Source organism: Desmodus rotundus, chromosome 7, assembly GCF_022682495.2.
Source record: "Desmodus rotundus isolate HL8 chromosome 7, HLdesRot8A.1, whole genome shotgun sequence".
Lineage (NCBI taxonomy): Eukaryota > Metazoa > Chordata > Mammalia > Chiroptera > Phyllostomidae > Desmodus > Desmodus rotundus.
In genome coordinates, this window is record NC_071393.1 from 75,066,830 (window position 1) to 75,083,183 (window position 16,354).

The 16,354-nt window shown below is 44.2% G+C and overlaps 1 protein-coding gene across 1 annotated transcript in view; it reads left to right on the top strand.

The window, feature by feature from the left end:
• The first annotated feature begins 12,780 nt into the window (after window positions 1–12,780).
• Window positions 12,781–16,354, top strand: part of RTF1 (RTF1 homolog, Paf1/RNA polymerase II complex component) — a 50,195-nt gene continuing 46,621 nt past the window's right edge. The window contains exon 1 of the mRNA XM_053928988.1: window positions 12,781–12,993. Coding sequence (XP_053784963.1) covers window positions 12,781–12,993 — 213 coding nt within the window. The remainder of the gene's footprint in view (window positions 12,994–16,354) is intronic.

Here is a 16,354-nt window from a genome sequence, read left to right on the forward strand (position 1 = left end):
GTGTACACCTGTTTAAGCACTTTCAACATTGTATCTTGTTATTTTAGTTCTCACTTCCTCTAACACACTGTGAGCGTCTTGGGTCCAGACTGTGCTGTTCTTCCCGTCCTCAGCACCTCGTATAGTGCTAGCAGGAGTTAAGGGTTCAGCTTGAAGTAGAACTGTAGCCCCCGGCAGTCAACACCGTTCCTCTCCAGGGCTCTGAAAAGACCTCACCAAATATAATTGCCTTTTCCAAGTTTCCTCCATCATCGGTTTCCACGCCCCCACCTCCTCCTTCTTGAAATTCTGCTCTCATTTCTCTAGTGTCTACACTTGCCTAACTCTCCTACCTCCTCAAACCTTCCCTAGCTGCCTCCTTCACTGACTCTTCTTTCTCTTCCCACAACCTTAAATACGGTTGTTTCCAAGGCCCAGACGGCGCCTTCCTCTTTTCTAGTTTCAGAGATGAGTTATCTGAAGACTGTGATAACCTCTTTCCCTACACCCCAGTAAACATTTCCAGCCTCTTCACTGCAGTTCCAGCAGTGGGATACACCACTAGGAATGTCTAAAACTGAACTATCAAATTTACCTACATTGACTCCTCCTATCATCCCTATTTCTGTAAATGCCCACATCCTTTTAAACTGGAAATCCTTGGCCTATCCTTGACTTCTCTTCTTAAGACCTCCTCTCACCCTCCCTAAATCCCATGGAGCGCTCTTTGCTGTCTTTGATCTTTTGCTCCGTCTCCCCAAACCCAGTGAAACCCAGATAGTTACTGCTCTTATACAACCTACATTCAGTCTACCGACTGCCCTACTCTGGACACAACAATTTGCCTACTTACATTTTAAAATGTGGCACCCAAGCTAACAACCATATTCCTTTGGCCTCCAGATGTGCCACTACATAAATTCTAAACCCACCACAATAGCCTACTCCATCGAGAATTCTTATACTTATCCTCAATTTCTCATCTAAGCTGGTATCTGCCTAAACCACACTCAATCCTCAAAATGGAGTTAGTATTTTCTCTGCTCAGCATTCTTCCGTCTTCCCCATGAGGTACGTTTGGCCTCAGATGTTTACTCTACTCTCCCAACTTCAGCTGATTGGTCCAGTGGTAAGCACTTGGTCTGCACTGAGCCAATCATGTTATTCCCAGGAATTTTCTGAACTAAAACTTGGAAGAGCCCTTTTATTCCTAGTGGCTCTTCTGTAGCTCTTGAGTTACCCGCTAATATTGTGAAGAAAATTGGTGTGCAGCAAGATTTTTTTAAAAAGGTGCTGAGAGAGGCAGGAATGGGAGGATGAAAGAAGTTTCAGTCAGCATTTATTTTGCCAGTTCTAGCTGTTCCTGGGGCTCAGCTGCATCACTTGTCTTGCCATGGCTTGGCTATTGAATATTTCCTTGACTTCCAAGCACCAATAAATTCCCTTTACCTAAATTAATCTGAGTTGGGTTTCTATCACTTGCAACCAATAGATCCTAATTCATACATTGACTATTCAAAACACACTTTGATCCCATGTTTGCCTTAAAAACTTTCCCTGATGCATCTATCTCATAATGATTGCTCTCCTTCTGACATCCTACAATTGATTTTTTTTTTAGAGAGAGAGGAGAGGAGAGAGAGAAACACCAACTTGCTGTTCCACCCATTTATGCATTCATTGGTTGCTTCTTGTACATTAGCTGCTTCTTGAACCCGCAGCCTTGGTGTATGGGGACAATGCTTTAACCAACTGAGTTACCTGGCCAGAGCCTGACATCCTATATTTATGCTATACACATTGACAGTTACGTTCAAGTGAAAACTAGATTATAAACTTGACTACACTGCTCATTCATCGTTTTATTTACAAGCCTTTTCTCTTCAACAGGAAGGTAAAAACCTTGAAGGTAGTGATTTTATGATATACTTTAAAATATGTCTTCTAAGTAACCTGCACAAATTTAGACACATTGTGGGTACTGCCTCAAGAGGCCCAAGGGCAAATTTCATGAAAACCTTTAGGAAGCGCTGTAGGGACACAAGCCAACAAAATAACATTGCAATGGTTCAGGAAGGAGGCAATATGATCCAGCAATGTCCTATCTTGATGGAGTCCCTTTCGAGTTTAAGGATGACTAGGGCATAATCCAAGCAAAGGAAATAAATGGTTTTAGAAAAGGAAATTACCTCGTGGGAATTTGGGGTTGTGGCGGGGTCACTACAGATCCAGGGTTAAATCTCTGCTCTGCTGATTCAGGACCTTGGTTATATCTGTTTACTCCGAGGATTACTTCATGCCAAGCAACTTCACAGGAGGATAAATGACAGACCAGAATGATCATTTATTCATCTATAACAGAAAATGGGCCCGATTTGAGATTCAAGGCCCATTCAGAGTCCTTCCTGATAGGGAAGCCCACCTTGCAGTCGAGACAGACTGGCGCGTGAGGAGGTTCACCTAATTAGAAAGAGCTGGCAGTGTTCAAGGGGATTTTCCATTAAACAAGATGAATCGTCTATCCTTCTTTTTGGGATATTTATATATGCAGCTCTCAAGCCAAGCATTTTGTGAAGTTGCTTGAATAAATATCTGGACACAGACAAGTTCTTTTTCTGTGGCTCAGGTCTTAGTGTACTCCAGGCAGGCAAAACCCCAGTCCTTCCTTCACCAGTATCACTTGACACTGAGGCAATTTTATTCTCCTTTATAGTTACAATCACAGCACCTTCCTGATCTGGATTTGGGAGCAACCTGCTACATCTGCCACACCATTAAAATATTCTCAACCTGAGCTGCCTTTGACTAAACATCACTGGCCAGGGTAGGAGAATTGAATAGACTTAATAGCTTCGGTTCCTGCTTGGCATTTCCTAACCTGGTCCTCATATTCAGCAGTTGAGCCCTGTGGGGAAAATTACTCATTGACTCCTGATATTTGTTTTTCATTCATTTTATTGTAATAGAATATTTAGCTGGACACGTGAATAAGTTTACATTTCCCAGCTTCCTTTGCAGCTACCAATGGGAGTGGAAATGTCATGTGTTTCCTTAAAAGACAGCTGGCATGTGTCTTCCCCCTCTTTCATTTTGCTGTCACCTTACTGCCTAGAGCTTGGAAATGACAGTTAAAACTCCATCTTTTTAAAAACATTTATTAATTAATTTAGAAAGAGAGAAAGGAAGAGAAGGAGAAAGAGAAACAGAGAAGAACATTGATTTGTTCCCCTTATTTATGCATTCATTGGTTGCTTCATGTTTGTGCCCTGACCAGAGCTCGAACCTACAGGTGGGTCATATTGAGACAATGTTCTTACCAGCTGAGCTACCTGGCCAGGGCCCAAGACCCGGTCTTGAACATGAGGTTGAGAGCAACCTCCTGCAGAAGTAATAAAATAGGAAGGAGACTGGGACCTTGAGGTTTATGTGCATCAGAGCAGCGAAAAGAGCCCTGAATTGCCTACACCTGGACTTGGACTTGAACATGAAAAAGAAATTTTTTTCCTATTTAAGTCATTGCTTGTGTGGGTTTATCACCCTCTATGTCCCTAATCCTAAATTATATATCCCAGTTTGTGCCACCATCTCTAAGCAGACTGCTTGACCAACTTTTAAAATTTTAATAGAAGTAGCATATCCAGGCAGATCCAGTGGGAAATACAGGCAAATATGCAGAGACCTTCTGAACAAACAGAACTTTCTGTGATGATGGCAATGTTCCGTATCAGTTCCATATGTTAGTATCCTGTACGGTAAGCTCTGGCCACATGCGGCTATTGAGTGCTTGAAATGTGGCTGGTACCATTGAGGAATTGAATTTTTATTTTATTTAATTTTAACTAATTTCAGTTTAAACAGCCACAAGTGGCTGGTGGCTACCATATTGGAGAGTGTAGTCTTAGATAATGAGAGAAAACTCTGAATTACTCTCGAACTGGTCAGCATGTGAAAGCCAGAGATTAATAGACGTGATATGGAGAGTAGGATTAAATCAAGCATACATTTTTTGCCACAGTTTAAACGTTCAGAAGATTCAGGTAATATTGGCTTGAACAGTTTTAACCAGTAGGGCATTATTCAGCATTGTTCCCCTCATCCCCTAAATGTGGGGTTTCTCAAGATTCAGTCCTTAAGCCTTTGTTCCCCTTTGAGGTTTCACCCACTTCTACTACTTCATTGTAACCTCATTTAGCATTCAATCTACTTTACATTCTCACACAAGATTAGTACTTTCATTTTGAAATGAAGCCACCTGTTTCAGCTCCAACTGCCTGTGCAAATGCCTGTGTAGAGTACCTGGAGGGAAACATTTCTGAGCAACTCAAGTACGCTGAGGATCACCTGATGTGACAAGGGACACTCAGTCTGCAGAATTTGCAGTCAAAATGGCAAATTTCCCTATTAGAATATGAGAATGTATTCCACCCCATGAGGCGGAATGCTGAGGCCCAGAGACTTGGCAAAATGAATGATCTGGGCATGGGGAACAATTCTTACCCTGGACTCAAGGCTAAAAGTATAAGTGGAAGGCCCTGGCTGGGTAGCTCAGTTAGTTAGAGCATTGTATCTATACACCAAGGTTGTGGGTTCAATCCCTGGTCAGGGCACATACAACAATCAACCAATGAATGCATAAATAAATGGAACAACAAATTGATCTCTTGATCTCTGTCTCCCCCCTTCTCTTCCTCTCTCTAAAATCAATAGATAAAAAATAGAAAATAAAGCTTTTGCGCTGCTATAAAAAGAAAAGAGTAAATAGAGGATGAACTAGCCTATAACTTCAGAAGCATGGCTCTTATACCGAGCATTTCCTCTCCTTTTAGTACCGTGTCCCCAGATATTGTTTAGAAAACCACTCCTCCATTCTCAGCCACGTGATTTGGACAGGATTAACTCCAAATCCAACTCCAAGGGTTGCCCTGCCTGGCTTAATTCAATTGGCACAGCCCATCCCTTTGGTTCCAGGGACTGGTTCAGTAATTCACAACTAACCAGGTCAGTGCCAAGGAGTTACTGGGCCCTTCCAGGAGGAAGCAGCTTCCTCCTTCTCCCTTGGAGGCTCCTGAGAGAGACCTTCTATCTTTCCCTTCGTAATGTGGGGCGCAAATATGAGCTGTTTTGCAAACATGAGGAGAGAACCTACAGCTGCCTTGGTGGCAGTGGAGTGGAACACCAAGGATTAAGGCAGAGCCAAGAACAGAAAGGAAGTAGGCTCCTTCTTACATCATTTGAGCTGCTGAATCAAGCCTTGCCTAAAGCCAGACCTGCTTCTGGACTTTTCAGTCAGAAGAGCCAATAAATGCTTTTGTTTAAGCTGATGTAAGTTGAGCTTTCTGCTACTTGCAATCAAAAGCATGCTAACTGAAAGGGCTGTGAAGAAGAGAACATGATTATGGCAAGAGGAGACACATTTCTACTTTACTTTTCTTTTTTAATTCTCACCTGAGGATATGTTTATTGATTTTACAGAGAGGATGGGAGAGAGAAATATTGATGTGAGAGAGAAACATTAATTGGTTGTCTCCCATGCACGCCCCGACCAGAGATTGAACCCCCAACCTAGGCATGTGCCCAGACTGGGGATTGAACCTGCAACCTCTTCGGTGTACAGGATGTTCCAGCTAACTGAGCCACCTGGCCAGGGCCACATTTTTACTTTCCAGACAAAAGAGATGTGTTAAAAGGAAGGAGCCAGCAGAAAAAGAGATTGAAGACATGGAAAAGAAGAGCAATAATCAACAGAATAATGCTTCCGAGAAGTAGAAATAACAATATAGGAGACAGGAGGAGCTTTAGACATTAGTGAATGCCCCACAGTATCTGGGTCAAAGAAGGCATTCAATACACATTTAAGCACATAGATTAATGATTCAGAATCTTCTGAAAACTACATATTGACAACTTGCTTATGGAAGGCTGCATCCTTCTGCATTTTGAATCTACCCAAGTCATCCTAATTTCAGCTTTTGGAACACTTTGTTATCATGAGCATGGTCTGCTTATTTCAGGAAACATCAGGCATAGAAAAAAAGTCCCTCATCCTGAACCCCTTATAGGATTTTTGAGCTTCTCTGTGTCCAGACTAGTGTTTTGCAAAATGAGGCCATCACATACACTTGAGGAATTACTATGGGTATCTGTTAAAAATACAAATTCCTCACCTACTGACTCAGGCTACATTTTAACAAGCTCCTAGGTGCTCCTCAGAAAAGCTCAAGAACCATCGTTCTCGGTTGTAAACAGGGTGGTATCCTGTTCAGCTTTGTATTCCTAGCAACTGGGTCAGTGCCTGGCACAGGACAGGTGCTCAACTGAATGTCTGACACACGAACGCGTAAATCAGGGGATCCTGTGCTGCTAAAAGCCCCAAGATAGGCTTTTGATAAAGTAAGAATTTAAATTATGGGATTCACTTGTGTTCGTGGCTCAAAGTATGTTACAATCAGTTGTGATATGTCTCAAGTAATGAGTTGTTAATCACACTTAAATATCAAAGTTGGTAAATAATTAACATATAAAAATAAATTTGAAGATATGTTATCCCTATGGCAACATACCTTTCATTCCTTGGCATTCTGACCTTCTTTCTTGAGTACTTTTATTTTTTTAAACATTTTCTTAATCCTTATCCAAGGACATATTTATTGATTTTAGAGATGAAGGGGGAGAGAAACATTGATCAGTTGCCTCCCATACACACTTCAATGCGGGACCGAACCTGCTACCTAGGTATGTGCCCTGACCAGGGATGAACCCCTAACTTTTTTGCTGTATGTGACAATTCTCCAACCAACTAAGCCATGCAGCCAGGGCTTGAGTACTTTTTGACTAGAGAGGACACTTCAGAGTATGGGCGTATAGACAGCACCTGTTATGTGTGCTTAGGTTTTAAACCATGGAGCTATAATGAGAGGCCAGAGAGAGGGCTGACCTTACATATTCAAATTAGTTCCTGTTCCAAGGAAGGAACAATAAATACAAGGAAACCCATGTTTCCCATTTATTTTTAAGAGATTTTATTTATTTATTTTTATTTTTTAAAGATTTTATTTACTTTTTTTTAGAGAGGGGGAAAGAGAGGGAGAGAAACATCTATGTGTGGTTGCCTCTCACCTGCTCCCCACTGGGGACCCAGTCTGCAACCCAGGCATGTGCTCTAGACTGGGAATGGAACTGGCGACCCTTTTGATTCACAGGCCGGCACTCAATCCACTGAGCCATACCAGCTAGGGATTTTATTTTTAGAGAGGTGAAGGGAGGGCAACATCAATGTGAGAGAAACATCGATCAGTTGCCTCACATACGACGCTAACCAGGAGGAACCCACAACCTAGGCAGGTGCCCTGACCAGGAATCCAACCGGTGACCTTTCCCTTTGTGGGATGATGCTCCGAGCCACACCAGTCAGGGCCCCATGTTTCCCATTTAATACAAATTCAACCTGTACAACTTAGTAACAGAGCCCAGGCCTAAGGTGATAGATATTACCCTGTGGTTACACACAGTGCTTCCTCAGACTCCCTTGGGCAGTGGTGGCGAGTTACGCCAGTCTAACACTGCTGGGAGAGGCTACCTAACAGGTTAATACATGTTATATGATCCTATTTTGGAGTGTGTTTGCATGTGTTCCCCAAAAGGTCTGGAACAATAAACACCAAACTGGTCATAGGCGTTATTCCTGTGGAATGAGATTGAGAGAGAAAGGGAGTGACGGCTTCCTTTTTATATATTTGGATTTCTTTTTTTTTTTTTCTTTTTTTGGTGCTGGTGGTGGGGTGGGTGGGGTGTATTTGGATTTCTTATTTACAATGGACATATATTAATTTTGTACTTTAAAAACTAAATTTAAAAGAGCTGGAAGTGATGAGAACATGCCCTACATTATCCTAACTCTCCAAATTACACTTTACTCAAAGGAACAGAACCTAGAAACATGTGGCCTTTACTGGAGTCCAAAAAAGCATTTGTTGGATGAATAAAGAGCCTAGAGAAGACATCAAAAGAAACTTTGGCTTTAAGCTCTTCCTTCAACACAGCACTTTACCTTCTTCCTGTCAATTTCATCTTTTCCTTTTTTCCCTCTTTTTACTCTTCTTTTTAGTCCTCTTTTAAAAAAAGCAGCAGCCCTGGCCGGTGTGGCTCAGTGTATTGAGCGCCAGCCTGTGAACCAAAGGGTCACTGGTTCGATTCCCAGTCAAGGCACATGCCTGGGTTGCGGTCTGGGCCCCTAGTGGGGGGGCACATGAGAGGCAACCACACATTGATGTTTCTCTCTCTCTTCCCCTCTGCCTAAAAATAAATCAATTTTTTTTTAAAAAAAGCATAGTATAACATAGTATAACAAAGGAGTGTACCATGCCACCTCCTAGTAGTAGGAACCACAGAAGTACCTAAGAATAGTGGGTAGAAAAATATTATTCCATTCATACAATGGACATTAGGGGATGATTTTAGGCTGCAAGGGTCACCCAGTCCAAAACAGAGAAGTAAGAAAGAGGAAGGGCCATCCAAGAAAATTATGGTATTATCCTGAGGGGGAACATGAACTCAGCCTCCAGCCTATGGCTTCTCTCTTCTCAAAGTCTGGCTGCTCAGTTCATTATCGAAAAGTGATCAGACTCTGGCAAACCAGTTCCTACTAACCAAAGAAAGGCAAAGGGAGTGAGTTATAGGATTGACTAACAATTTACCATTAGAAGGATGTTTGCCAAGAATATTTGTGTCAGCGAAGCCATACAGTCTCTTCCCAGGAGGAAAAGCCTTCTTGGATTGGGGTACTGACTGGAGAGCAGGGCTTCAAAGGACATGGATTTGGAGGCTGGGAAGTGCTGTTTTCTCCAAACTGTGGAAGCGGGGTATCATTCTCCCCCAGGCTCCCAGATGTAGTCAGGGTATGTAGATGGGTCGTAGCCAGATGTAGGTGGACAGGGCATGCCAGCTGCCCAAGGCCCCTCTCCTGCAGCACTGCAGACCCACTAGAAAACTTTTCCTTTCTTGGTCCCCCCTTTGGTTACTGTGGTTCTGCCTGTGTTCTGTCTAGACCACCTTTACAATCTTGTCCCTTTACCTGTTTTACACTAAAGTTATTTCCAGCGGGCCAGCCCATGACTACTTTGGATAAGCAGGCTGTAGTTGCATGCCTACCAAACTAGCCAGAGGTGGTAGGCTGACAGTAGTTAAGACCACCATGCTGGAATCACACTGGCTCCGTTACTTACCAGCTGTGTGACCTTAGGAACTTTACTGTGCTTCAGTTTCTAGATGGGCAGCGAAATGTGTCATCTAGGAAGGAAGGACTTGCTGGCCTAGCTGATGGCCTTTAGCTCTTAGATACTTCAGCCTCTGGATAAGCTGCAGAGACCCCTTGCCCAGGGTCACAGCCTTTCCAGAAGGCCTGCACTGAATGATTGAATGACGCAGGGCTATAAAGGTCTAGCCTCTTCAGCCCAATGTGGGACAACTCAGACCATCTATTTTAGCTTCAGAATGCACATGTGATCGGTGTAGTCAGGTACACACTGCAGTTCAGCTTCTCCCACCTTCCCTCCCTTCCACAGTTGTCAATACCAAGGACACCCCCCAGTAAGCATCCTGAACACTAAACTCCATCTCAGAGTCTGCTTCTTGGATAACCCAATCTGCAACAGCTGGTGCTATGAGTAGTCCAAGAAAGAAGGCAATAAAATACTGTTTAGAAACTGAGTTACTCACCACACAGCTGGCAATGCAGATCTGGTGGTCCAACTGTTAAATACTTCATCATTGGTAAATAGCGATAGTATGATGGTGGAAGGGAATGTGCTAGCTGGTTGGGGTGTATAAGGTACTTGAAAAATATTTCAGGGGGGCAGCACAGGAACTATAATATGGAATTGGGTCACTATTACTGAAAGTCAAGTGTGGATGCCAGAGGGCCTCCTTAATAGCATGCGAAGAAGACTTCAACACCTGCAGTGGGTGGGCAGGGAAAGCTGAGGTCCAGGATAATCATCAAAGTAGTCTGAACTTCAGTAAGGTTATACTCCCAAGCCACGCAGGTCAGCTAAGCCTAGGCCTAGGCCCTAGTAATGGGACAATGACATTTGGGATGGGGCTATCTAATTGATGCCACTGAAGATCTTAATTCTCAGACTCTCCTCAACCCTCTAAACTTGAAGAAATGGCTCACCATCCAGCAATCCTCTCTTGCTATTAGACAGTGAAGAGGCCTATACCCTATAAGGCCATGTATGTGACCTCCTCAATATCTGTCCTTATTTCCCTCCTGGACACTAGGCCAATAACTAGGGTTAAAATACTACATAACCCAGTGGGGGACATATTGGACCTGATGAGGGAGGAAAGGGACTATACCCCAAAGGAGCTACAAGAACTAGCTAAGAAGGTAATGGCAAAAACTGGGAGAGTAGAAAGACACTGGATTCTGAGGGTGCTTGATCAAGGGGACTAGAATGTAAAATTACATTAGGGAAAGTTTACTGATTTGGAAGCACTCTCCCAAGATACAGAACTTATCACTCTGCCAAGGACCTCAGGAAATGGTGCAAATTTACTACTACAATGGTTCTGAGAAGCATGGAAAATTCTACGACCCACATGCCAGAATCACAAAAACAAAAGGTGTAGGAGGGGATTAAAAAGCTGAGAAATGAGCACAAACAACAAAATGGATGTACTATATAAAGCCAGAAATTCCACCAAATGATTATGTCCCAAGGGAAGACGGAGAGGATACTCCATTTATCAAGGCCATAAGGAATGTGATGGTCAGAGGTACACCAGCATCACTAGAAGTTCAGCAGAAAGGCTGACAGTAGGAGAGGCTGTTACAAAGCTTGGCTAACAGCAATGGGGTGATAGGATCTTGAAAGAAGAGGCTGTTAGCCAGGTGGCAGCACTTAACTGCCTTAAGCCAGGTAGATGCAATTATTATGAGCAGAAAGGTTAGAGTTATATCCAAAGAGGCCTGATCCCCAGAGAATTATGGAACTGCCTAACAGAACACAGCATCCCCAAGGGCAAAATAGATGGGCAACCAAAAATAGTACTCCTCAACTTTCAATCAGAAGAAATCAAGGTTGGGTGGAAAGAGGGCTGAAGGCAATCCTTTTCCCACTTTCAGATCTGAGCCAGTTTTTAGACCCTAAGCTCAATAAGAGATGGCTGGGTCACCAAAAGGAGGACCCTACCTTGCAGAAGGGCACCAGGCTTCAATGTGGCTAGATATGGGGGAGTTGGCCTGGTCATTTTGGATCATCTTGGCCATAGCCTCAGTTCCAAGGATATCCTGGGGGAGAGAAGTCTAGGACTTGTATCTTAGAAAAACTCCTTTGGAGTAAAGCAGTAGTTGGGCATTGGTTTTCTCTACCTGAATCCTGAACACCTTTTCAAGCTAACTGGCAGCAAACTGGACATCTAGGTATGTGTCTGGTTCCAGGAATGTCTCTATATGTGATATATTTTCTTTATTACAATACTATTTTAAGGCATACACATTTGTGATATGTATTTTAAACCTGCTGGAAAATTTAAAATTTAGACAGAGAAAGAGGGCCAGAGACCAAGGATGCATCAGCCTGCTTCTGCCCAATAATGCCTTGGGAAGTCTGGGATCTAACTCCCAAGTTCACTACCAGAAAAATGAGTTAATGGATTCCAAAAAGTTTTGGGAACAGTTTCAAGTTGTTATTTCTTATGCTTCCAACCCTATGTAACAAATCCCACAAAGAAATCACTTCTGGAGCTGCCCTTTTTTATTAGCTGGCCACAAACTCAATAGGCATAAAACTGACCTTATTTCCCACATACATCAGTTTCCCAAACCTCCTTCCACAGAGGTTCCTTATCTCGATGAAGGGCCCACTTACCACCAGCTTCCTATGCCAGAATCTGAACATCATTATGTCTGGGACCTCACCTTACCCACCCCTCTCCCCCACTAATCTCCAAGTCCCGATAGTTCTACCTTCCAAATATCCGTTCATTTCCACTGCTTCTTCCTTCGTTCAGGACACCACTAGCTCTTGCTAAAATGATACCAATAGCTTAAATGTGCTCGCTGCCCTTAAGTCTCCCTCCCTTCAATGCATTCACCACACTGCAGTCAAGGTAATCTTTTAAAAACACAAATCTAATAATGTCGTTCTTCAGATTTAAATCTTTCAATACTTCCTCATATAGCTTATTAGGCTCTGAATGATGTGGCCGCTGGGTCCCTTCGCATCCTTATCCCCCCACTCCATACCATCTGGTCAGCCATAATGAACTTTCAGTTCCCTGAACTCAACTTTTTCTGTTATCGTGGCTTTTGCCCACGCGGTTCTCTCTGCTCAGAACACCCTACCCTCTACTTTTTTTGGGGGGAGGTGACTGATGCATCCTCCAGGTCCCAGCTCAGTTGCCACTGGCACTACCTAGGTAGGAAAGCTTCATTTCCCCAACGGGTGCCTCGGCGTGGTCCAAGCGACTTGTCTTCCAGGAGGGCAGCTCCTGAAGTCGCCCTCGACACTCCAACAGTGTAGGACAGATGAAAGGCTCCTTAGAGAAGGCCCAGATGCTTGCGGCCCCAGTCCACGACAGGTATGCGGGACACCGAGCTTCGGCCCCGCGGCGGAAACACAACCAAAGCTTCTAGGGGCACGCGCAGGGAAAGGAAAAGCGATCCACCACCAGGAACCTAGCCCTGTGCTGTGCCCCGCCTCCCACGCTACGTCGGGAGCAGAATAGGGCGTGGCGCCGAGTGCTGGCGAACAGCGTGCACCAGGCAGGGGGCGGGGCCAGGGGCGGAGCGGAGCGCGCATGCGCGGTCGCCTTTGTGTGGGTCGAGCGGCGGCGGCGGCGGCGGCGGCGGCGGCGGCAGTGACCGTGGCGGTCCCACTGGCAGGCGGGCTAGCGGGAAGTCCGGGTGGCGTCCGGCGTGGGAGCCGGGGGACCACCATGGTAAAGAAGCGGAAAGGCCGCGTGGTGATCGACTCGGACACCGACAGCGGCAGCGATGAAAACCTGGATCAGGTGAGGGCAGGCCGCGGAGGCGCGGGCTGGCGGAGCTGGAGGGCTGAGTGCGGGCCACGGGAGCCGGGAGCCGGTCGGGCCCTGGGCCTCCGATCTCCAGCGCCCGGCCCGCCCCATGTCCTGACTGCCGCTGCAGCCTCCTTCCTGTCCTCCCCGCAGCTCCTGGGGCCCTCGGGGTCTGACCGGGGCCTGGAGACAGAGCCCCGAGGTCTTGGCGCCTTGGGCGGGGAGGCGGGGCAGGGACCAGGCTGGTGGGCCTCGGGCTCCGGGGACCAGAAGGGTCCGTGATCTGTTGGGGCCAGATCGGGGCGGCGGGCTGCAGGCCAGGCGATCCGGGCCAGGAGAGATAGGAAGTATCGCCCGCCAACCCGGGAGGCTGGGAGGTTTTGGAGGAGGTGCAAGGGGTGAGCGTGGGGCTTTGAGTGTGGGGGTGGCCAAGAAGGTGCGGGCTCTGGGAGATGAAGTTTTTCAGACGAGGGGTGTGGACAGAGAGGAGGGACAATCCTAAATGTCCAAAAGAACCTCTGCCTTGCCTGACGAGGACGCAAATAGATAGGTGCGCGCACGAATCTATTTGGTTGAGAAGGGTCCCTGATGAGATGTCAGATGGAAGAAAACTCTTAAGAGGAGGAAAGAGGGCAGAAGTGGAGAAATACAGGTCTGCATGGAGGGACTGCGGCCAAGGCCTCTTGGCCGTTTTCATGCAGCATCCCAGAATTCTTTACTTGAAGATTGTACAAGAACTGTTGAAAGTAACTTTTGGTCTTAGTGTCTTGGGGTTGCTTGAACTGTTTATATACTCCAGAAAATACTGTAGGGAGAAAGCTGGCCTTTGTAGCAATGCTATAGTGATACCAGGAGATACAAAGAGTTTCCCCCCATGTTTTGTGAGCTAATGATATAAAGACAATGCAAGAAGTTGTAGCTTTATAAGTTGAGCAGGGAAAAGTGCTGAACCTGGAATCTGAAAACTCGTGTTCTAGGCTGGGCTACGCTGTTTTCTAGCTGTGTATCTTCGGTCGTAACTGTAAAATCTAGCTATAACTTTAGCCTTGTATATCTAATTGGGCTATTGTAAGTATCAAGTATTTGTAAGAATGTTGGTGCAAGCACTTGCAAAAGCTTTTGTACAGATGGTTTTGTGCAAGTCCTTTGTATTAGGTCAGAGGTCTCAGGACTAAAATATTAAGGCGTGAAATGGGAGGGCTTTAAAAGGAGGGGTTGGAGATTATTGAAGAAAAGAGGGCTATTTTGAAAATGGTGGGATGGGAGTGGGGAAGTAATGGGGCCTATGGAGAGCTATCGCAGTTGTTTTGGGATGGGAATTGAATGGTAAGTTGAAAGTGTTCTCACTGAAAGGCTCCTGACATTTACAAAAATATAAAAAATATATATTCTTGACTTTAAAAGTTTGGTTAATAATTTTAGACTAACACTTAGGAGACATTAGAACCCTTTTTAATTTTTTTACTATTATCCAACCTAGAAATGTAGGTATGTCCACAATAACATCAGCTACCGTTTGCATAGGACCTAGACTGAACTAGTCACCTTAATTAGGTGTTTTGTTTACATTGTCAAGTTTTCAAAGTATGGTGAAGTTGGTATCATTTTCTCCTTCTACATATGAGGGAAGTGGAGATTGAAGAAGTAACTTATCAAGATTTATACAATTCGTAAGTGGTAGAGTTGGGATTTAAACCCACATCTGTAGGACAACAAGGCATACACTCTTTTCACTATACTGACTTAATCTGTTAGTCTTTTCAATTTTCATATTGCAAAGTGAGAATGTTTCAAGGCCATTTTCTATATTGCTACAATTCGTGTTTATTCAATAAAGTATATTGAATAGTTTAGACAGGGGCTTCCTTGGGAGAGCACTCAAGAAATATGTTCAGATGATGAATGAACTGAGCAAGTTTTTCTGTCCTTAGTGATTTTCCACAGAATCTGACAAATGAAATGAGTTGAGAGCTTCCTTTTGTGGTGGACAGATCCACACAGAACTTTTCTGAAGTAGGAATTGGAGAGGATTGCAATTTTAAACCCAACTATCTATTTGTAAAAAGAAATCAGCATGAAATGTGTAAGTAATACCTAATACATTTTAACAGCAATTTCGACTTACTTCTCTTGAACCATTCACTGGCATTCTTTTATCAGATGGGAACCAGATCAGAATTCCCTTTCCTTGCACATCCTAACAGAGGCACCAGTGCCTTCAGTCTGCCTGTTCAGCACTGTGCCGGGCTGTCAGAAGAATCAGAGAAAGATCTCTACCCTCCAGAAGTTTTCACCAGAGACTGTTAGCAGAAGTTCAAAGTCAGCATGGTTGCCGGGGTTCTTTTAAGGATCCTCAGAACAAAACTAATTTATTCTGGGCCTCTCCTAACCAAGATGCCTTGGGCTGCTCCATTTAGTTCTAGGTCTTCACTGGGGTTATAACATAGTATTTGCTGCCTCGTGTATTGTCCTTGTGGAAAAGAACAAACCATGACAAAACTCTGACTGTCTAGTGTGATAATGGACCACACTTAGTAAGGAGGTCCTTTGTCCTTGGGTTTTCCAGACAGGAATCTAAGCCTTCATGTCAGAAATATTATCTCCAACCTAGTCGTTACCGAAGGTGAGGCAGGTGAGCCTTCTGTGCTGTTTTTTTCTGGTATTAGGAGGACCACCTGTGTCCAAAGCTGCCTGGTTTGCTTATTCAAAATATACTTTGCAGGGGCTCCCATTCCAGACCTACTAAATCAGACCCTCAGGGGATAGAGCCCTGGACTCTGCATTTTTACCAGGTACAGCCCATGTACTTATTTGTATTAATGATTTAGACCACTGTCTGTATGTAAGTTTGTCTTTTTAGTAAGACACTCTTAAGTGTTTGGGAGAGAAATAACTTCCTCTCTTGTCAGAGTGTGTACAGTTACAACTGAAGGAACTTAAACAGAGATGTTTAAGGTGGCAGAGCTGCTGGTTCTTGTATATCTACTAAGCTATTTGAATTGTTGGGGTGCTTTTTATAGAGGCCTCTTTCTTTTTTGCCATTCTTCTTGAGGGTAAGAAATATGTAGTAACTGAATCAGAGTTGTTTAAATTTGTGTTAACTCTCAGTGCTTTTTAAAACTCAAAACTTAGAGAATTTGAAGGATTTCTTTTAATATGTTACTTGATAGTGTCCTTGCTTTTTATGTTGGACACATCCTTTTTTCGACATTTAAAAATTGCAAATCGTGAAGATACTTGCTTTTGGTGCCTCTTGGAAAAAGAAGACACAACAGAATTTGAGACCAACCTAGGCTTTTTACCCCATCACGTGCCTCCATGGAGATAATTGTAGCCCGTGTGTGTGTGTGTGTGT